The sequence below is a fragment of the Octopus sinensis genome, linkage group LG8, assembly GCF_006345805.1.
Source record: "Octopus sinensis linkage group LG8, ASM634580v1, whole genome shotgun sequence".
Classification (NCBI taxonomy): Eukaryota; Metazoa; Mollusca; class Cephalopoda; order Octopoda; family Octopodidae; genus Octopus; species Octopus sinensis.
The window spans coordinates 63654455-63678342 of NC_043004.1; the positions used below are offsets into that span (position 1 = coordinate 63654455).

The window sequence follows — 23888 nt, forward strand, 5'->3', positions numbered from 1 at the left end:
TTTTTTCTGATTCGCTGGTGGGAGTTTATTTCATTAAGTAAATGTTGTATAGTGTGTGTCTTGTATTTCTGGGTTGTTTTGTTAAGGTTATATTATTGTATTGATAGTTTCTTGAGTTGGATGTTGGCTGTCCCTAGCAGGTCTATATTTTGGACAATGTGCAGGTTTGAGGATCCAGGTATAGCTTCTACATTTTTGTTCATATGGGTTTTTGTCATGCCCAGTGCCCCACATTTTGAATACTTCAATTTCGAGGTTTTTGTACTTCGACAATTTCTCTACTTCTTTTTTGACAATATTTTGATCAGAAGATGCTACAATGTCTCTCAGGAAGCAGATGGCTTTTCCCATTCCCTGAATATTATGTATGGACGAATAGCTTTTCTTCCTTTGTCGGTTGGCACCGACATATCCCAAATGATTGTGGCCTGATGGTTGTCTTGTATCTTGTTTGGCTCATGCCTATATTCCCTTTTGTCAGTATTTATGTTCTAATGTTGGCATATTGTTCAGTGGATATACCTGTTTACTTTGTCGTGTCTGTATACATTTCAGACTTGGCAAGGACTGGGTAGCCCGAGATGATGTGGTCAACTGTCTATCTGTGTCGGTTACATATTCTACATTTGGTGATGAGGTCTGTTTTCATTATTTTTTTTTATAATTGCTTCTAGTCAGGCATTGGTCTTGTGCAGCGATAAGCAGTCCTTCCGTTCCGGCTTTTAATCCAGAACTTTTGACCCATTGTTGGTTTTTTCTTAGGTGCATTTCCTCTCAGTCAAACCTTGCAGAGTACTGGACATGAAGCAAATTTCCTCTCCATTTCTTCTTCTGCCTCTTTTGGAATTCAATTTTTATGTTGCTTTTTGTCTTTCTGACCATTTCTGCTATGCTGTCATCTGAGGTCACTGTGTCAGTGTAGTTTGCTCCTGTTTTGTGTTTTGTCGTCTCCTTGCGTATAGAGAAAGGCGTTGTTTTTCTCCTCTTGCTTTACTATTTGTAGTAGTCTTCCCCTCCTCTTTACTTCTAAATACATTGCTAGTGAAACTTTTCTTATTTCATAGTAGTTTTTTATCTGTTTCAGGCCAGGGCTTTCTTCTAGACGGGATAGATATATTGTACCTGCTTCTGCGTTGGAGTGGTGACTTCGGTACGCTATTAGTATTTGGGTAGGGGGTTCTATGTCGGTTTCGCAAATCTCTTATATTCCAGTTTATTATGTTAAAGCTGTTACTTATGACCGTATGACTAGCGTGTTTATCCCTATTATCTTGTTTTTAGCATTAAGTTCATTTAAATGGTAAAGAAACAAGAAGAAATGAGCGACTGTTATTGTTAAAAACTAGAGACTGCTCCTTGTTCATTAAAACTAAAATGAAACTACATTCCGTGTGCCATTTACAAGTTGAAGATATAAAATGAAATGAAATTCATAGCTAGAAAACGCTGAAAAATTCAAAATGAGCAATTGTCTTGGCTGTGCCGTATGTACAATGGAGTGGCTCATGCTATTGCCCATATAACGAATGCCCTACACTTGCTCAAAACATCTCCAAGTTGTTGCGACACGACCAGGTAGTGAAAGAAATGCGACGGAAACTGTGCGAAAAATGGGGGCTAGAGAGAGGCAATACGTAGTATGAGAACAAACCGTAGAAAGCAATGTGGTCGGAGACGAGAAAAACACATTTTGCATTTGTGAGTTCCTGATAAATTTGCATACATATATATTTTTCAATAGGTTCGAAAAATTCTTGTTTAGCAGCGTCCCTTTTCAGAGTCTGTGCAGCAACGGGCAGCTACATCAATTTGATTGTAAAAGTAAAAGGACACCATTCTCAAGCATTTAGCATTGACTGTTCGTACGTGCTGTCTCTCGGGTAATTGCTATGGGTGCTGCTAGACGCTTCGCGAGGCATCCACTTGAACTAGGAATCGGATGATTCATGTCAGCTTCTGTGGACAACATCTCCGCAATAATGTCGTGTGTCTATGACATTGAGTTAATCGGCACTAACCTAATGGAGTACGAAACAGTGAGAGGAGCAAAGATTAAACAAGAGGAATCGGTGGACCTCCAGCTGGCACCTGGTGAGGCAGGTGTATGCAGGCTGAAAGTGCCATTTGTTACTGGACTGAATAATATATTAAGTTGCTGGGGATCTTGTTTGGACAGGAACTACAGGAATATAAGTATCTTAAGTGAGACGTGAAGAGAAACGTGGTCAGTCATGCGAAAAGTAACAGTTCATGAAATGTGGTTAATGCCTATATCACATCCTTCATCTTCCACTGCGTGATCGGCATCCCTTGCTTTGCTTCGTTGTTGACCAAGCTGGATCGCTAACTCTTCTGCTTTCTGTGGAAGGGATGGATGCCGGTTATCAGACTGGCCATTGGCTACTGAGATTCTGTGACCGTTAGTTTCCATTAAGGTTCAAGAACGGTAGATACCTCCTGTCAAGGAGTGTATACTGCAGTTTTTATAGTGTTATGTCGTGTGTGTTTGTATCGTATAGCGTTGTACGAATAACTTTGCTTTGATTAGAACAGACATTCGCTATCAGAGACAATAGTTAATTTATATTCAATGACAATTTTTTCGACAGAGATCTGCAACTGCGATGGTAGCGAGAATAGTCCCCACCACCACCACCATTTCCGAATCAAGTAATGGCTGATTACTTTAATGCAAAATACACTAGAGAAATGGAAACTCTTTCTCCATATACTTATAAGAAATTTCGAAAATACACCTCTAAGTTTGTTCGTTTTGTGGAATGAATGCATATAGAAACTATAAAGAAAAAGGAATATCTTCTCAATGGAGTTGATGAGTAAATTCAACTCACCACAGAATATAAAATGAGCAAGTCTCCTTTTAAGACATAATCATAAAGAATGTCAACAACTAAATAAGGGCGGACAAATCAGGACTCCAATTCTACGTACTCCTAACAATATATTCCCTTCACTTCATACTATCCTAGATATACCAGGATGGTTGATTCTCGTAAACTAGCCTAAATAATGTGTACAAATTATTGGATACATAACCCGTGACATAAGATTCCAAGAACTATTTGTTACTCTTCTTGACTGGAAGTACTCACCATTCTTAATTGATAAAGGAAATAAACAAATTTATAAAAGTGTTAAGTATTACGGGTTGTGTTAACAGTTTTACCATAAAAGCAATACAAAAAAAAAACAGCCAACGTCTTGCAACGAATTTATGAAAATTAATTTTAGTCTCAAATAACCGAAACTTCAAAACGGTGTCCATATTCACCATTTATTTTATATTTTGTTCACTTTCGTGCTTTGAGAATAACTAATTCTATTCAATCGTATATTTTAAGGAACCAGGTCTCAGACATGGATATACAAGCTGTCTATTATGTGGTAAATAATTCAATTCGTAAGTTAATGAATATTTTATTAAATTTTAAACAAATTATAAAGCTTTTATTCACTATAATTTATATGATTAGCAATGTTTGTTTTTATACATTCTGCAAATTGAACGACCCTTGTAATTTTAGGTGCACATATACTCTCAAAGGAACATGAAATGTTTTCATAGTCTAACATTTCCAACAACTAGAAAGCTCATTTTTCATAGAAGTTATTGTTTACCCGCCAAAAAATTGTCTTCGCACTCCTGCATAAGAACTAAAGGCCAGAAGAGTAGCAACTATATATTGCATTAATTATTGGATCTATGTTCAAATTCCACCTAGAATTCACATTGTCTTTTATCCTTTCGGGGTCGATAACATAAGTGCTACTTAAACATTGTGGTCGATATAATAGACTTAGCCCTTTCTTGAAATACGAGGCCTTCTGCTAAACTGAAATCAATGTAGGAAGCATGCATGTTTTATTTCAATAGCTGCCAATTGTCTTTCATTTTGCTATAAAGAAATGAGAGGCGTTACTTTTCAAGATTGATTAGTTGCTTCGTAAAGCCGAGATCAGCAAGTTGGGACTTTACCAGCAATTCACCTGTAAGAGAGATTGCATGGGAAATAACTGAGTTGAAAGGTGTTGCTCTAAGAAATCATAACTAGGAGGACTCAGATCATTAATTTCACAGTAATGGAGACTCCAGTATGCGACGGAGAGTATGTACAATATCCCTTCATACTCATATGAACAATGTTCAAATAAAAGATTCGACTACATATGCCTTTGGGTATAATAGAAAAACACCTTTGGAAATCCGGATATATAACGTAATCCAAACTTTTGTACTGGAGGTAATTTCCGCTATGTGAAAAATAACCGTAATCTAAGCACAGCCCATATATAATGATTATTATAAAGATGACGATAATTGATTGAGTGCGTGAGTGAATGTGTGATCGAGTGACCGATTGACTGACAGATTTATTTGTTGATTGATTGATAGTTTCATTGATCGAGTGCTTTCTTTGATTGACATCTTATTGCTTCAATAGTTGAAATAGTTACACATTCAATTAGCAAGTATAGCCTATGAAATTGAATATGCGACTTGAGATGACAGCTGAATTACATGTAAAATCCATGTGATAGGCATCTCGAAAGAGCTTTAAATCAAATTTCGTAAAGAAGGTTTTACAATTCATACGAAAGCATCGGAAGGACCAGGCATACAAAATTCAATGGAAAATAAAACATAAACGCTCACTTACAAACACACACGCAATATAGTATTGTACAATGGTTTATCATTTTCTAGCTATTACATTTTGAAGATATTCTTTTCTACTCTAGGCCCGAAATTTTTGGGGAGAGGGCAAGTCGATTAGATCGAACCCAGTACACTCCTGGTACCTAACTTATCGCCCCCGAAAGGCATGAGAGGCAAAGTCGACCTTGGCGGAATTTGAACGCAGAACATAAAGGCAGATGAAATGCCGCTAAGCATTTCAGCCGGTGTGCTAAAGTTTCTTCCAGCTCGCCGCCTTAACATTTTCAAGATATTAATTTGATACATTTGAACTTCTGCAGATATCCCCATCGCTATGCTGCAGCCACCAGTATTCTATAAAGGAGCGCCTATGTGAGTATCATATTCATTTCTCTCTTATCATCGCCATTATGCATCTGTTGGAAATGCTCATCAACATGAGCAACGGCAGCAATAGTATGATTACATTTATGGATATTATTTCATTTCTTGTATATTATTCTTACTCAAAATCTGCTATCACACATATCATTGGTACTTCTGTACGTACATTACTTATATTCCGTTCATTTTCACATATCTTCATTTATATTCTATCTCCCAGTCACAGTTATGAAATTATAAAATTCTAACTCCAGACTCAGTCTTCCTGCAAAGTAATATTTATAGGAAAGAATCAGCACACAAAAAAATTTCAGGAAAATAAAACAAAACATATCAACACTCAAACGCTATGGAACTGAACATGGAACCAATTGGATGGACAACAAACTCCGTATTACAAATCTCCACATCTGCGCCACCTATGCATTTATATATAAATGTATATATCTTGAAATACAACAAAATCTGTTTCAACACACGTATTTACATCAGCAATCTTGGAAAACGAATACACACACATACACACATACACACATACACACACAACACACACACACACACACACACACACACACACACACACACACACCACACACACACACACACACACACATATATATATATATATAATAAATATTCGGAAATAAATCCAAGCTTACAGGGAAAAATCAGATTTAGGATTGAATCCAATTTTATAGTAAAATATTATATTATATTAAATTAGAGAGAAAACCACTATTAGGCAAATCATACAATGAAAAACTTAAGCCAATACATTTAATTTATATTATTTAAATATATAACAAAATTATTAAAAAAATATAATTAATATATCACTACGATCGTTTCATTGCTGTTAATTTCTTTAAATTTTCGAGTTACAGTCATTCATCAGGTGGTTTAAATATTTATCTTGGCGAGGTTTAAACAATATAAATATATATATATATACCTATATATATATATATATATATATATCCATTATCCGAGTGAGTGAATAATCGAAAGAAGAGCACTCACCCAATTTATTGGGAGTTATATGTATGGATTAAAACAGTTCGATCCGTACATATATATATATTGATAAAAATAGTAAGATAACAAGAGAAAGAAAGAGACCACGTTATTATGTAAATAGAGGAGTTTGTCTGTAAATATAATATGTGACAATTATTCGGTAGCCATCGTAAAACTCCGAGTTTCGGATGCCGAGGGGGAAATCCACGCTACCATCTCTTCAGTAATCCGGCCATCGGAAAAATGCTATGAAAAATGACCGTTATACAAAGGAAAATTACTGTGTGATTGATCGTTATTAAGCCAAAAGAACTATTCGAATGACCACTAAGTAAGGGAGTATAAAAGGTCATAGTATTCGCGTAAGCGTGCCCATACCTACACATGAGCCCGCAGACCCACGTGCGTGCGCCTAAAAGTATGCATTCATCCACCTTCACTTAAAAACGTACACAAAAGTCTACAATAGAATAGTTGATTGACGGCCTGGCCCTGACGGACGAATTCTCGATGTAGAATACCACATTTTCGTGGGTGAGGCTCATGAAAGGTTTTCCAGTTCGCTCATTATTTTCCAGGGACGTCATTCCGCTTTCGAGGCACACGTACTACTCCAAAGATTACGTACGCTCCATTGCCACATCGCCGTAAACTTTCCGAAGTATGTCCAATATCTCAGTAACAGACTTCCCAAGTGTGACACAAAATCTAACGTTTGCATTTTGTGTCAGTATACACATGAACACAGCAACACAAACTTCACAACTTGAGAAGCAAACAGAGCACACTGCCTCACGAATGGCACCGCTACCTCTCAATGCAAACGCAACCGTGTGCTGTCATGTTTTGAGAACTAGAGAACAAGCCCCAGAACTATTTGAAACCACCTTGTATAAGAGCGAATATTTACGTATATGAATGTGCGTATGTGTGCATCCGCATATGCGCCTGTATACGTGTGCGTGCTTGTGTATGATATATATTTGTATCGATGTGTAATTATAAATATATTTGTCGTGGTGGGTGCATGTGTATATGGATATATATGAAGATTTGTATGGACTTTTCATACATCTTCGCATATTAATATGATATATATATATATATATATATATAGCTAATGTAGGATAATTTTTTTTCGGGAGAAAAATGTTATCAATGGGCAGCATATCAAAAAATCCATATAAAAGTTTCAATTTATAAGTAATTTACAAGATAAGGGCAAAAGAATAATTCTAATGCCAAATATGCCGAAGAAAAGGCAAAAAATTGTCAATAACCATTATAATTTATGCGTCTCGAAACAAACCGACAGAAATTTCTAAAAAATCCGTTATTACCGTATTGGTCCCATGAATTATAATGGTTATTGACAAGTTTTGCCTTTTTTTCGGCATATTTGTCATTTGAATTTTTCTTTTGCCCTTATCTTGTAAATTATTTATAAATTTAACCTTTAAAGGTATTTTTTGATATGCTGGCCATTGATAAAATTTTTTTCCCGAAAAAAATGTTATCCTATTTTAGTTATAAATTGAATAGTGTTCACTTCCGGATTCTCTCACTCTGTGAAAGTTTCTAGTTCGAATCACACATGTCTCGAGACGTGCCGAAGTTTTTCTAATTTGGATATATTTGGTGTACTTAGGTCTGCTCGGGACTTCGTGCTTGCTTTTTCCATGGGTATGAGTAAGTATTTCACTTATACCCCACGTATTTATCGCTGAAGAGGGGAAAATTCTTTGAATTAACCCCGAAATTGGACCAATACGGTAATAATGGATATTTTAGAAATTTCTGTCGGTTTGTTTCGAGACGCATAAATTATAATGTATATATATATATATATATATATATATATATATATATATATATATATATATATATATATATATGTGTGTGTGTGTGTGTGTGTGTGTTGTGTGTTTGTGTGTGTGTGTGTGTGTCTGTGTGTCTGTGTGTGTGTATACATAATTCAAATAGAGGTTATGTTCGCCTCTTGAAGGGATGGTATCAACCAAGGAAATGCAGGTTTAATACCTAATATTTTGGTTTGGCGGGGTGTTAATATCTATAAAATAATACTTTTATATATAAACCATGGTTTATAATCATGCAAATGAAAAATGGGAAAATGGAGATATTGAAGTTAAGAGTTATTCATTATCCCTTATAGCAGTTTCAATTAAGCTTAGTGGAATTAAATAAATATTAAAATCATATTTCTGACCTTATTCTCTTCAGAAGGAAGAAAAATAGATGTTTTGTCTGTTAGTTTATGTAATCATCAACGAAGACTGAATAATACTGTTTATGATTAGCAATGGTATATGTCTAGGGCGATGGGTTAACGGATTTGTTGTAGGTAAAATATAATATGTAAATAAAATTTGGGCAATGAAAAGTAGATAGAGATTAAATAGCAAATTACAATGTAAATAAAAGGGTATATACAAAATTGAAGAATCTTATCGCAATTTCACCAAGCAACTGTGTTGATACACGGCAATAACCTAGAAACTAGTCCACAGATATTGTTTCTTTTTTCTTTTGCTGGATTTGTGTACTGGACGCCCTGTTCGAAACTATAAGAGCGTAGATATTGTGTCATATAACCTGCTGGAAACGATGTTTTCTGAGGCTATCTAGAAATAATAATGTGTGAATACATATATATATATAGATATCAATATTCACGCTAACATATACGTTTCATATACAACTACGTCCACACACTCTCACACACGTAAATGCGCATATTCACATGTACATCCATATACATAAAAATGCGCGTAAATTATACATACATACATATATATATATACGCACACATACACTTATATACGTATATACATATACACATACACACGTATATATGTGTATACACATATAGATAAAGACATATACGCATAAATATATACACAAGCGCACACTTAGATATGCTTACACTATTAATCATTTATCACCTATAATAAAAATGCTATATAGATCCTTTAGATCAGTTAATTCGATTGGTTAGTGGAATTTTAAATATGTTTCAAACCAGATTGCTTTTCGAATGAAGTTGAATAGCTCTAACGGTTTATTGAGATTTTTCTCGTTTGTATAATAGGTTCATATTTTGTTAGCAATTTTAAACTAGTGTAATGTAAGAGGGGAGGGAATAGTGCAAATTTTTATTCGTATGAATTTGTTTAAAAATTTATATGTAGATATATATGAGAACATAAATACAAGCAAATGAGAGCTCACTCATATAAACAATTGGTCGTAAATGTTAGTTTAAGTGAATAATGAAACAGATATTTAGTAATTTATTGATTAGAATGGTATATATATATATTCACAAATATTATTGCTCATAGATACATAATTAGTTAAATGGTAACGTATTAATTAGAATGGTATATATTTATGTACGTACTATATAGAGGTGTAATGCATTCAATGAGGATAGAACTTTGTCAACAAAGATTCTTCAAGTTTTTCAGAAAGAATCGTCTTTCCATAAATGTTGAGAGGGATAATAATTCAAATAATGTTTTTGATATTATCTTTAATTTATCAACTGGATAACATGAACCTTACACAAAATCTAATTCGAATCTAAGCTATATCAACTTCCAAATTAATCATCCTAGATCAGTTTAAATGCGTTAGTCTCTAATTCTAGTAAAAGGGTTACATATATGTCATCCAATGAGTGGCTCCTTGGGCAAGTGTTTTCTATTATAGCCTCGGGCCGACCAATGCCTTGTGAGTGGATTTGGTAGACGGAAACTGAAAGAAGCCCGTCGTATATATGTATGTGTGTGTATATGTTTGTGTGTCTGTGTTTGTCCCCCAACATCGCTTGACAACAGATGTTGGGGTGTTTACGTCCCCGTAACTTAGCGGTTCGGCAAAAGATACCGATAGAATAAGTACTAGGCTTACAAAGAATAAGTCCTGGAGTCGATTTGCTCGACTAAAGGCGGTGCTCCAGCATGGCCACAGTCAAATGACTGAAACAAATAAAAGAGTAAATAGAGTATGCAATATAGCCTTAGCAAACACTGGATATAGAAATAAAATAGAATACTGCCAACCTGACATCATTAATAACGATAGCATAATTAATTACCACCAAAAACAAAAAAAAATATGGTAAACTTTATAGTCCCATGATAAATAGTTATATACTTAAAAATAAATACATAACAAGTAACCCAATATATATAAACAAGGGACTCCTAATGATAAAAGAGATAAGATCACTTTAAATCAAACTAATAATAGTTTGATTCAGTCTGCCGTGATGATTCACAAACCTAACACATAAAATATCTAAGAAGATATTTTATCTCCCTCTGAAGAGATTACGCTTAGAATTATGATTTTAATATTTATTTAAGCAGCTGTATGGGATGATCAATTTTTAGGTGAATATAATCTCTTTCTAACCTCGATATCTCCATTTTTTAATTCTTCACATACATACATACATACCCACATACATACATAGATGTACATATAAATATATATATATATATATATATATATATATATATATATATATATATATATATATACACATATATATTACTTCATTTGCAGGGCTCTGAATTTTGCAGGACTGGGAACGTTAATTGGTCATGAAATACTTCATGCTTTTGAAGCTGACTGTGAGTATTATATTCATTAGTGAATTATTTTCAACATTTTTTTTCATAGTGTCATTTATTATAATACATAACGGATCAGACAGAACTTAGTTGAAGTCAAATATATTCTGCTTGGCTTGAACTGGGACGTAGAGTTTCGTTAATTACAAAACCGGTGCATAGCAGCTCCAACTGAAAGTCCTTGATTAATATACAAACATTTCTCTCTCTCTCTCTCTCTCTCTCTATCTATCTATCTATCTATCTCTCTAATGTGGGGGCACAATGGCCCGGTGGTTATGGCAGCTGACTCGCAGTTTCGATTCTCAGCCCGGACGTTGAAAACACCTGAAGCTCCACGATATTCCGGCAGGTGTGGCGGTGAACCCTCTGTATTATTTCATTACAACTTTCTCTCACACTTTCTTCCTGTTTCTGCTGTATCTGTATTTCAAAGGGTCAGCCTTCTCACACTTTGTGTCACGCTGAATCTCCCTGAAAACTACGTTAAGTGTACAACTGTCTGTGGAGTGCTCAGCCACTTGCACGTTAATTTCACGACCAGACTGTTCCAAGTGATCGGATCTACTGGAACCTTGTCGTCCGTAACCGATGGAGTGCCACTATATATATATATATATATATATATATATATATATATATATATATATATATATATATATATATATATATATATATATATATATATATATATATATATATATATATATATATATATATATATATATATATGTATATATATATATATGTGTGTGTGTGTGTGTGGAGGCGCAATAGCCCAGTGGTTAGGGCAGCAAAATCGCGGTTGTATCATCGCAGTATCGATTCTCAGACCGGATATTGTGTTTAGTGAGCGAAAACACCTAAAGCTCCACGCGGCCCCGGCAGGGGAGGGTGATCCCTGCTGTACTCTTTCAGCACAACTTTCTCTCACTCTTTCTTCTGTTGGCCTGCTCGCTTAGCCAGCGGGGTGGCATCATTGAAGGCTAAAACAATGCGGAGCGCATTGTGACCAGCGATGTGTAGCAACATCTGATGGTCTGGTCGGTCACGTGATCACGTGATATATATATATATAAATATATATTTATATTTAAAGTTTTAAACAACCGAACAAAAGTTGTTTTGCTTCCACTGAAATACTCGTATCTTACATGCTATACTATAAGTCAGCCCATCTCTGAACCTTTGCTTAACCCTACTACGGGATACGCACTATAATTAACAAAGAAGCTATTGTATTTTTAATTATCGATATCTCCTTTATAGTTCATTGAGTAATAAATGTAAATGGGAACCGTCTCTGCAATAACAAATTGTTAACAAACATATGCTACAGCACGTGCAGACGTGCTAATTGTTAATTTTATTCCTGTGCTTTAATAAAACCCATTAATAATAAGGAACAAACAGAAATTAGTTGAAATATTGGGACTTATATAATGAAGTCTGTTGTCTGAGGCTTCGCTTGAACTTGAGCGTGCATTATGCAATGTATAGTCTTTAACTAAATGGATTTACTGATTTATAAAACCGTCTTCAGTATTGTATCCAGTCAAATATTTTGACTACTTCCGTCCTTTGCATGTGTAGCACGTAGCCGAGCACATTCCACTTCCTCAGTGTGATTGGATCTCAACAGGGCCTTCTCCATGCCTTCATATGATATGCAAATCCTCAAGTGATTATTAGTTTCCTTCATATGTCTTAAAATAAGACGGGCAATATTTTCACCACCTGTCCGACTTAAACTTTTCTAAATATATACTGATTTAATTAAACGCTTCTTCTTTTGTTAGGAATACATTTAAACAGATGGCATAATATGCACTAGCATTCTATTTGAAGTGTACTAATATATTATAATTGATTAATTAAACATCAATAGCAAAGATGTTTCTTACAAAAACAGGAAGAGACAACGGACAAATATTAAATAACTAAAATTGTTTGCTTTTCCTTAATGCGTTTCCATTTAAGATGCAATAACAAATGTGTCTGATGCATTGCATTACGATGTTAAATCCAGAAAGGCTTCAGTGATATTTAAATACAGAAAGGCTTTAGTGATATTGAAATCCAGAAAGGCTTCAGTGATATTTAAATCCATATAAGCTTAGTGATATTTAAATCCAGAAAGGCTTCAGTGATATTTAACAGTCATCATTTGGCGGCGACACATGACCATAGCTTTCTGTATATCTAAACAAGATTTGTAATGTATCAGAATCTCTGTTTTAGGAATCCTCGCAATGGCATTATAAACTAAAATGTTTGACTTCGGTAAATACGTAGTGACTTCCGTGGTATGATAATTTTTAAAGCAGCTTCAGTGATCTTATAGATAATGATGTGCGCCCAGAGTAATTGATTAGCTAAATGTTATCCTTAGTTAAATTGTAACCTTAGTTGTGGCAACGAACTTTTCTTCCGAAAATTCGAAATCAGTACAGAATACTGTCGAAATTGATTAAATATTGCCTGAGATCGGCACTGTTTTGATTACTTGATGAATTATTTTATCTATGTTTGAAATTATTACTTTTTTCAGTTGAAAGCTCCTATTTTAACAAGAAATGGTTGTCTGATAAATCTTACGAAAACTATGATGATCTGAAAGAAGCTGTCGTTAAAATATATTCCGGCTATAGAATTGAAAGTATGAATTTCACTGTAAGTACGCCAATTATATGTTGTATTTTTATCAATATCAAACAAGCTTTTGGTCAGTAAATATTTACGCTTACTAATCCGGCCTTGTCTTCTTTGTCATCATCTTCTGCTCTATCTTCCTTCATGTTACGAAAACAGTGTTAGCAGCAACACGAGAGTTCGAATCAAATACATTCGTTCAGATCATGAGCGACACAACTATGACTTCCATCCGTTATATGTTTTGACAATATATTGTAAGTGAATATGAAGTCCTTTTAAATGGAATATGCGTCTTCCCAGTCTTCCCAGTTGAGTCTATTTAGGAGTATTACGATCGGTAATTTGTTTTCTTTGTCAGCATCAGAGTATGTTCAGAAAACTTTATAAAAATGCTCACATATTCTCGTTAAATATATAAGAAAGGAATATTTCTTTCCGACTTTTCTTTCCTTTGCTTATGATGAAAACACTCCCCTAATTCAAATCCAGCATTTGCAAATATATGATATACAATGTGTAAAAGTATTTTATACACATGAAACATCCACATGGCACATTTGTATTTGCGGATGGACAAACAGCAAAGGTATTTGTAGAAATGTAGTATTTTAAAGGTATCTGTACAAGCCATATTCATAGGTGAGAAATCTCATACACGTGTATGACAAGGTGGGAAATACTCCGATATACTTTGATTATCAAATGTCAATATTAACCAATACTTTGACAATATACTGAGTCTAGGATGCATAAGATAGAACAGTGATAGTGTTTAACAGACCGTTATGATGGTTCATGCGTAACAAAGATGTATACTCTTCACAGTTTTGCATTCCATAATTCAATAACAGCGACTGCTATAACAACAATGGAATTCAACAAGAAATCCATCATTAACTGTATAAAGACAAAAACATTAGGAACAATGTTAACTACATTCCTGTAGAAAATATGAGTGATTGAAAATTAATACAACGGTATATCCATATACACGAAGATGTATAACGAAGATTTGTATACGCATCAGTTGTTTCTTTTAGTAAATGTGTCGTGATGGCTTCGTACAGTATCTGGTATGCAACACAGAGCTTAAATGCTTTCCAGCGAATGTAGAAAATATTTTTCTGAAATATTTTAAGTACCTTATCTTGTCCTAGTCTATGTGAATATAATCACCATGTTTGCTGAATTAATTGTAAAGATTGACTCGCTCAAATGGTTTTTCCAAGAGGTTTCACGTTCGTTTCTCACAGACAATAGTATAATGTGAAATGTTTGAAATGTGTCGCACAATATCATTTTTATAAAGCACCTCACAAATGTTTAAAGTATAAAATATATGTGTGGCAACAGAGTACTGGACACCTGAAATATGTTATTTTGTTACTGTTTGAGGAACTAATACACATGGTATTTGCACTTCCTCCAATATCAGCGAGCTTGATATACATAATGTTCCTTTGAAGCTGATGCAAGGAAGAAGTATGGAAAATAGAAGCATGGTAAGGTAGAAGATTTGGGAGCAAGTTTTCAGGGAAGAGGAATTGAATACAGCTATTAATGTGGGATTGTCCGTAAGAACCGCGGTGAGAATGGGAGAGGCGGGTATGTCGGGAGTGTCTCGTAAATAAGTAAAGAATAGCATTCCTGTAATCATCATAAATATTCCTTTAAAATATTCAGGTTAATGGAGAAAGAACAGCTGAAGAAAATATTGCTGATATTGGTGCTTTAAAGATAGCGTATGAGGTATGTATCTTGTTGAAGTATAATTGGAGGATTTATTTCGTATTCATTTTATATCTTAACCTAGCGCACGCACGCGCATTCATACAAACAGATATGTGGATGAGGATATGCATACGTTACTTCAGTGCATGTTTCTATGCGCTAACTAGTGATTATTTCCCTTATATATTTCTGAATGTGTATACGAAGTAATGACTAAACGTTGACGCTCTTTGAAATAGCGTGTTGAGGTTGATGCAATTATAGATTACGTTAGACCTATCAAGGTGCCATAAATGTTAAAGAGGGGCAAAGGAGTATACCATCATAGCGGTTAGCTGTCCTTTTAGATATAAATGTTTTTTTGAAAATCAAAGAAAAAGAGGATGTATATGGACACCTGATTTGAAACCTCCAGCTTCTATTTCAAGTCTATAAATTCTTATTCCTACTAATAATAAGTAGAGCACCAAGTTTTGTCAATAAATGCTTACAGGAGAATCTTGGTAAACTGGAATTTTCAAAAAGAGAAATTGACTGGCTGATTCGTACATTCCAGGTCCAACCGGTGAATCGATCGGTAAAAATATGCAAGAGTTTTCTGAAGTTCCAAATGTGAATTTATCTGTTAACTACATCCCAAAGATGGTGCCTTGTATCTATGTTGGAAACCGGCTCCCTCCTCAGTGGAAGATTTATAATAATTAAAAAAATAGATGAGATATACATGCATACATACATAAATACACACATGTAAAACTGTGTTTTACATATGCGTGTCTCGCGTAATGTGTTTTCTAGTATTAAGGGAGTTGATTTATGGAATTTATATCATGCTCTCTTCTCACAGTTACTCATTCTTTCAACATCGAAAATGTTTTGTTGGGTTTGTGGGTCTTTTGTTCGGTTTTCTCAATTTCAATTGCAAATTAATCCGTTTGAAAAAAATCTCTAAACTAGTATAAGGATGTTATATAATTTGAAGCTTAAATTTCATATGCAAACATCTAAAACAGATTTTCTCTTATTTATAACTGTGTTGTGCAGATTTTGTGATTTAGGTGTTTCTTTTACTCATAAAATAGAATATAAGTCGTAACCACCGTATGGCTTGAAATATTCTTTCTTTTTGATGATGATATATATTTCTTCTATACACTGGTGTTTTCGACATGTATTTTTCTTTATAAAATGAGTTTCAAATGTAAACCGCAGAGTAACTGTGTAATGTTTAATTTATTTTCATGGAGTTTGAATATATATGATTTTAAAATGTCCAACTCTTCAACGTTGTTTTGTTTTACAATCTATAATTTTAATAGTCTATACTATACAGTTTCCTAAATACATATCTATAAATATGGCATTTTGCTCAGGTACATTTGCCTTCTTTTGTATGAAATTTTTCCTATCATAAACAGAATGCATCTTTAACATGTGTGATATCCAGAAACCATATTGCAGTGTCAGAAAAATTTAGAATAGTTAATCTTATGCGCTTGCATGCCGGATTAATCTAAATCCATCTGTATTTATAAAAGACGAACATGCATATCTTAAAGATATATAAAGTTCAAAGTCTAACATTTCGCTTCAGTCTTCTTGTAATTATGCACCAATCCGTATAGCATAAAATGTTGCTTGATTTATTATCTCTTGCTTAATAGTAGTTCTGATCACCTCATGCTGTTTCGCATAGCTTAATTGTAATTCCTTAAATTAGTGTTACTATCAGCATCTTCATGATACTTATGTTGCTTAGGGACTAGTAAAGCCTTCTACAACTGTAAGGTACTATCGAATGCTGAATTATATTCTGTTAATTTTTGAGGCACTTTTGGTATTAAAATTATACCAAATAATTTTTGAAGGAAAAGATGGTTACAATATCTTCACTATATGGCATTTACTTATGTGATTATATGCATATTGAATTATAAAATTCCACGTGGAAACATGAATAACCGAAGACAAATGGATATATATTTAGATTAATTAAATTCAGTTGTTTAAATAGCTCTTATCATTGAATAAAAGATATAATTCCAATTTATACCAGGCTTATTTGCTATGGAAATCAGACCATCCTGATGCTAAGAAGACACTACCTATACTAAAAATGACAGATTTACAGCTATTTTTCATGTCGTTTGCTCAGGTAAGTCAATAATTGATTTAATGCTTTCAGACACTACCTATAAGTATAATAATCTCGCTGCAAAATTTTTTATAAGAGCAAGGTAAATGTTGGTGTAGCATCAACTAGTATATTATGATATATAGTAAACAACAATTGATATTCTTCTCTAGAAAAGAATCCATACCGTTCTCGGCAATTGAAAACATGATTTAGTCTTCAAGAATGTTATGTCTTTTCAAAAATCTGAGACATTCGTAGAACGAATTAAACAGCCAATCAGGTTTTAGATTTGAAAATATAATTCGGAAACCTAAAACACTTTTGAGGTACTTATTTACATATTTGAAAACAAAATATAAACGATGAAAGATGTTTTAGAGATGTTGACATGACATTTAGGTTTAGATTGTGAACATTCAAAACAGCAAATAAGAAATTCCAATTGACAGGCAAAGTACGTAACCTGAGCTGTCTAGATAATCCAAACGAAAGAGAGAAATACAAATAAATATTCATCGCTCCTGGAATTTACGTAGTCGTTGAGGATCCTGTGATTTTTTGAGATCTATAGTTTTTCAAGTCAACATATTGAGCATAGTTTGACCCGTTAATTTAGAGTTTTATTTTGGGAAGGATTGTCCATTTAATGCCACAATTGGTTCTTTATATATATTATATATACATATATATATATATATATATATATATATATATATATATATATATATATATATATATATATATATATATACATACATATACATATATGTATATATGTATATATATATATATGTGTGTATATATATAAATATATACATCTACTACATATGTGGGAACTGCTCTCTGCGGATGTGTTTGTGGAGTTGATAGTTGTTTGCAAACTTCTCCTACGCCGTTTCATCGATTTGGATGAAAGTTGACTCGTCAGTAGAACTCAAGACAGGAAATCTCATGGCATACTCAGATTGTTGAAAATATCGGTAATACGGTCCCGGGAAAGGATCCTTATATTTATATATAATAATTCAAGTCAATAGCAAAAGGATATAACCCTATCACCCCGCTTTTAACAGACACGGGAGAAAAAGCCATGTATTTTCCTATATCATTTGGGATAAATCAAATTGAGTAAGCTTATTAGTTTTGGGACTGTTAGCGATAGTTTCGCAATTTATCCCCTATAAACAAGTAAACAGTACTTTCCTAAACAATAGATCCACTTCTTTCGGTTAGTGACTTATTCACGAATATAACAATACTAGCGCTGCTGAGGGTAATATTCTCTGGGAACACACAAAAGACCTTTTCAGGGTTATTTACTTTGAATTGTTATTATGTCATATCTGATTAGCGTATTATGACGTAACATGCTTCACGATTTCAGTATAATATTATTGATATTTCCTCCTCTCCTCTATATACTCTGGGAACGTATTAAAGCCTTTTCGGAGCTACTTTATTTGAAATCTTACTACCGGGTAACTAATTTCATGTTATTACATAACTGACTTCACAATTTGGGTATTCATAACTTATTGGGAATTCCTAAATACAAGATCCTGTGTAAGAGAGTTCGGTATTCTCTATAAATGCACAAAAATGTTTTAAGGTCTACATGTCTACATACTAAGTCAGATAGGATGTATATATACATACACACACACACTCACATATATTATATATACCTATATATATATATATATATATGTGTCTGTCTGTGTGTGTGTGTGTGTGTGTGTGTGTGTGTGTGTGTGTATAGAGTATGCGTGTATGAGAGTTATATTATTTGGGATTAATCATAAAGTTCAATATTTTCTTAATTGCATCATCGAAATGCAATGATAGTGTTTTCCGAACTAAGGTGTTAAACTCTAGTGTGTAGCTTAGATAAAGTATTTCTCTGTATCTCACTTGGTCATATATTTTTGGGTTGTCACAATTTATTTAATTCCTGCAGTCTTGGTGTTCTAATGTAAGCCCTAAGGAAAAATATTTGTTCGAGAATGCTGTACACTCTCCGATGGAGGCAAGGTAAATGATTTGTATTTAAAATATTTTAATATTGCATATATCGCCTCATCCTTAAAGGTTTCCGCCTCCATTTCCACTCCACTCTCATCTCAGCTCCAAACATCCTATCCATATTCCGTACTACTTTCCCCCGCCTTTGCGAGCCATAATTCGTTCGAATCCCTCCAAAATAAACACCATCGACAGCATTCTCCCTCTTGCTTTTTCCATCTTCTTCTCCTCTCAGTCGCTCCCCATGTAAATTCCCCTTTACGTTACATAATCCATTTAAATCATATATTTTATGAATTTCTCACTCACACCAAACAAGGTAAACTCCACGTACTCCTCCGTTCCACCACACCCGATGCCACCAACCCAAATCCTCCCCTACCCCCACTCCCTGTTACGCTTCCCTCCCACACTAGCCAAAGCTCCTGTCACTCTAATCTCCACACACATACCTCTGATCCTCTTCCTCACAGCCTTCCACTAATCCACCTCTCCCACTTCAATCACACCCATCTCTACTCCAGTTCCGTCGCTTGTTACCATTCCTCCAGATCTTCCCCACTCTGTGGGGCAGCTTTCCATCTTCAGTAGGGGCCCGCGCTTCATACCAATCACTCCAGCCAGCAACGAATTTCGGACCCGTGGCGATATCCGCAGCTTTGTGTGCCTTGTTAGGTTGTGGGCACTATTCCGCGACATTCCACCTGAATCTAATGCGGAGGACTGCTTCACTGTCCTGGGCCGCCGACCTTCTACTGCCCTCTGCGCTCCAACCCCAAGTCCAGCTACCAACAGTGTCCTCCACTATCCATGATTTCATCTCCTCCTCCTGTCTCCCCCGCCTTCCCCCGCTTCCAATCTCATTGTCCACACACCTCCCACCCTCACAATTTACTTACTCCCCTAAATCCACAAACCTAACAAACCTGGCCGCCTCTTCATGCCTGGCTGCAGTTGCTCTACCGAATTCATCTCCAGATACCTTGACTGCGTCCTTGGCTCCTAGTTGCTTCCTTCCCCTCTCACATTCTTGACACCAACCATGCTCTTCGTCTGTCCAACTTTTTCTCCTTCACTCTAGCCCCTCTAATCATTTCTTCACTATTGACATCAAGAGCCTATGTACGGTTGTCCCTCACCACCAGGTGCTTCGTGCACTCCAACACTACCTTGACCTTCAACACAACCCCCTACCTGACACATCCACATTTCTTCGTCTGGCCGAACTTCTCTCCCTTATCTTATTTTCGTTCGCTGGTGATTCTTAGCAGCATTACTTGGGAGTGGCCATGGGGTCGAGAATGGGCTCCAACTATGCGAACCTGTTCGATAGCTACGTGGAGGCCCAATTATTCTCAAGTTTTACTGGTCCAAGTCCCGAAATATACGGTCGTTATATTGACGACTGTATTGATGCGACGTCACTCTCCCGCCAACAACTAGACTCCTTCCTCTATTTTGTCAAATCTTTCCATCCTACCCTCCACTTCTCCTGCTTCCGCCCACGTTGCCACATCTGGCCTTACCTCTCCAGCACCACCATCCTCAAAGGCACCCATCATCAACAATATCATATCACTGACTCCTTCTCCTGCACTTCTAGATACGTTATCTACTGCATCTCCTGCTCTCTCTCAGAACGTCGGATAAACGGGACGCCGCTTAGCTCACGTATTCGCGGAACGCCTCCGAGACTTCAAACTCGGCAACAACACTCGAGTGTCGTGCCATGTTCGCTCTACCGGACATTCTTTACAACACTTGTCCATGGTTAGATTGTCCTCGCACAGGGGCCATCCGCACTCCGTCTTCGCCGTGAAAAGGAATTAATCTTCTCTCTTCACTCCTTTCCTCCAAATCTCCTCCCCTCTTCATCTAAACTCACTCCTCTCCTCTCTCCTGCCTTCCTACTTCCTCCCTTCACTCCCAACCACCTCTCCTCTCCTCTCTTGCTCTGTCACCTACTTCCTCTCTTCACTCCTACCCACGTTCTACCTTTCACCCTCTCCTTTCATTGTCACGCCTCCATCGTTATCCCACCCTACATATTCCAACCCCACCATCCCTATACATCGCATCCCATCCCCACCCCATCCCACATATTCCACTTCTACATACCGCACCCTACCTCTACCATCAACCCCCACGATTGCTTCCCCACCTTCGCCTCCCCCACTCCCCAACACCACCACTACACACGCCACTACACCACATCCTGTTACACCACATACTACCACACTAGCAACATACCACACCACGCCAGACCACATCACAGTACGCGATCAGTACGCGATGACAAAACAACTAGACGCATGATGACAGAAATTTTAAAAAACACAACAAATTACTCGTTTTGTTTTTTTTCTTCTCTCATATCTACGTATTCTAAATATCAATAATGTACATTTGTAATAATATTCTCCGAATATTAACCTTGAAATTATTTACCCCAATGAAACTTATTTGATCGCTTAAAAATGTTTGTCCCATTTCTACTTCGTAATTTTAAACTGTTTTAAAATGTCCATACATAATTGTACCATTAATAAAGAAAAAAGAAAATTTTGAACCTAGTTTGGTATGTATAGTAATAAATATATTTAAACACAACAATATGTTTTTCAAATTAAAGTGTGCTTTAAAACCCCAAAACAAATCCTCCTATATTTTTTCCTGCCAGGGTATATACTTCTTGCATCCATTCACACTCTTTTTCTTTCAGGAGTAGGGCTTCGTTTTAAACTGCCTCAATCTACTCAATAACAAACGTGGTCCAGTTTCGTTCCGATGATCTCTTTTTCTTGTAGTTTTCACACCTTCAATGTTTGGGAGTGCTGCATGAGTGTCTATGTCAACCTGCTACAACAACAAAACTTCAACCAAACATATATATATATATATATATATATATAACACGATTTCAGATATATATATGTCTACTACTCAAAGATGTGATGAAAGAAGACATGAAACGATCGTAGTGGATATTAATAATTGTTAAATTTCTAAATAATATAAATTAATTTACGTATTGGCTTAAGTCTTTCTTTGTTTGATTTGCATAATAGTGGTTTTGTCTCTAATTTAATATAATATAATATATATATATATATATATATATATATATATATATATATATAAACACGATTTCAGATTCCTATTTCAGAAATATATAGTTACATATGTATCTGACATAGATATTTTTTTATTTGAGCATTCCGCATATGCGTTCTTGTGATTACTTAATAAATGCCTAATTTGAATGATTACCATCCTATAACGATATAATGTGAACGCAATTTTTTTAATTGGGTGAACGCAAATATTTTTCTTTTCTATACTCTATATAAATTGATATTTTACATTCACGATTTATTACAGGGTTCAAGTTCCATTAATGAATTCGAAGGATTTTGCCGAAGCATTCAATTGTGAAAAAGGTTCGAACATGAATCCATATGTTAAAAGTGAAATGTGGGCGAAATAAATGAAAACCGTCATCTAGAAGTCTATATGTTTGTAATATGTTAGCATGAATGTAGAGGCATAGAAAATATCAATGGCAATTTACTTATATATCTCCACGATACAATCATTAATTATCCGAACTGTTGCCATAGTAACGAAGCTAAATTAGGCAGAGTGAAGCCGCTTAGCAAAGATTGACCTTAAACTCCGCTCTCATGGAAGTGATTTCTTCCATTCTATAAAATTCTACCTTTGACTGTCTTCTTACTAAATATATCTACTTCCATGACTTTAAGTTTTATTCTAATTTAACTATCGCTCTATATCTCTCTTCCTATAAACTTTCTTTGACGTTAAATCTAATGACGGTTTTTTTTACAAAATTGAGAACCTTCCCTTCATCATATACACATTCATCACGTTCTTTTAACATGTCTGTGACGATCTGGGGGTGGCTATATCTTGGAAATTCCTGGGCCCAAGTGCTTCTCTTCATGGCAGGATTAATAATCAAGATTATTTAAGCATTTTATCTGATCTAATTCATCCTATGGTTTCGAAACTCTTTCCGGAGGGAAACACATTCGTTTAGAATGATAATGCACCAATTCACACAGCTAGAGTTGTTACCGATTGGCACGAGGAACATTCTAATTAAGCTGAACCCCTTATCTAGCCACTACAGTCACCAGATCTCAATATTATTGAACGTTTAGGGTGCATTTTAGAAAAAGAAGTAAGGAGTCGATATTCTCCAATATCATCACTACAAGAACTGGAGACTCTTTTTAGCTGAAGAATTGACAAAAATTCCTTTGAAAACAACTCAAACTTTGTGGAATTCAAGCTGTAATCACTGCCAAAGACGGTCCTATCCTATGCTAAAATAAATTTGTTTAAAATTTTAATGTGTTTCCATTATTTTGTCTAACCCCTGTTTGTGTATTTGTAACTACAACTCTACTAATGGCATGTCTATCAAGAAAGTTGTACAATAGCTGTATATCAACTATTACACAAAATGTGTATTCATTTAACAAACACTAAACTCGTGAAGTAATATTGTATTAACTTTTGGTGCAAGAAGAGTAATTTCGTCGCCGGGGATTAGTTGATTATTTCAAAACTAGTG

General features: G+C 35.1%; 1 protein-coding gene across 1 annotated transcript in view; it reads left to right on the forward strand.

Annotated features, from left to right (window-relative positions):
• Positions 1-23664, forward strand: part of LOC115214756 (neprilysin-2-like) — a 214764-nt gene extending 191100 nt beyond the window's left edge. Inside the window, exons 9-13 of the mRNA XM_036505432.1 lie at positions 13295-13416; positions 15082-15147; positions 17186-17284; positions 19224-19297; positions 22670-23664. Of these exons, the coding sequence (XP_036361325.1) occupies positions 13295-13416; positions 15082-15147; positions 17186-17284; positions 19224-19297; positions 22670-22775 (467 nt within the window). The 3' untranslated portion in view covers positions 22776-23664. The remainder of the gene's footprint in view (positions 1-13294; positions 13417-15081; positions 15148-17185; positions 17285-19223; positions 19298-22669) is intronic.
• The last annotated feature ends 224 nt before the right edge of the window (positions 23665-23888 follow it).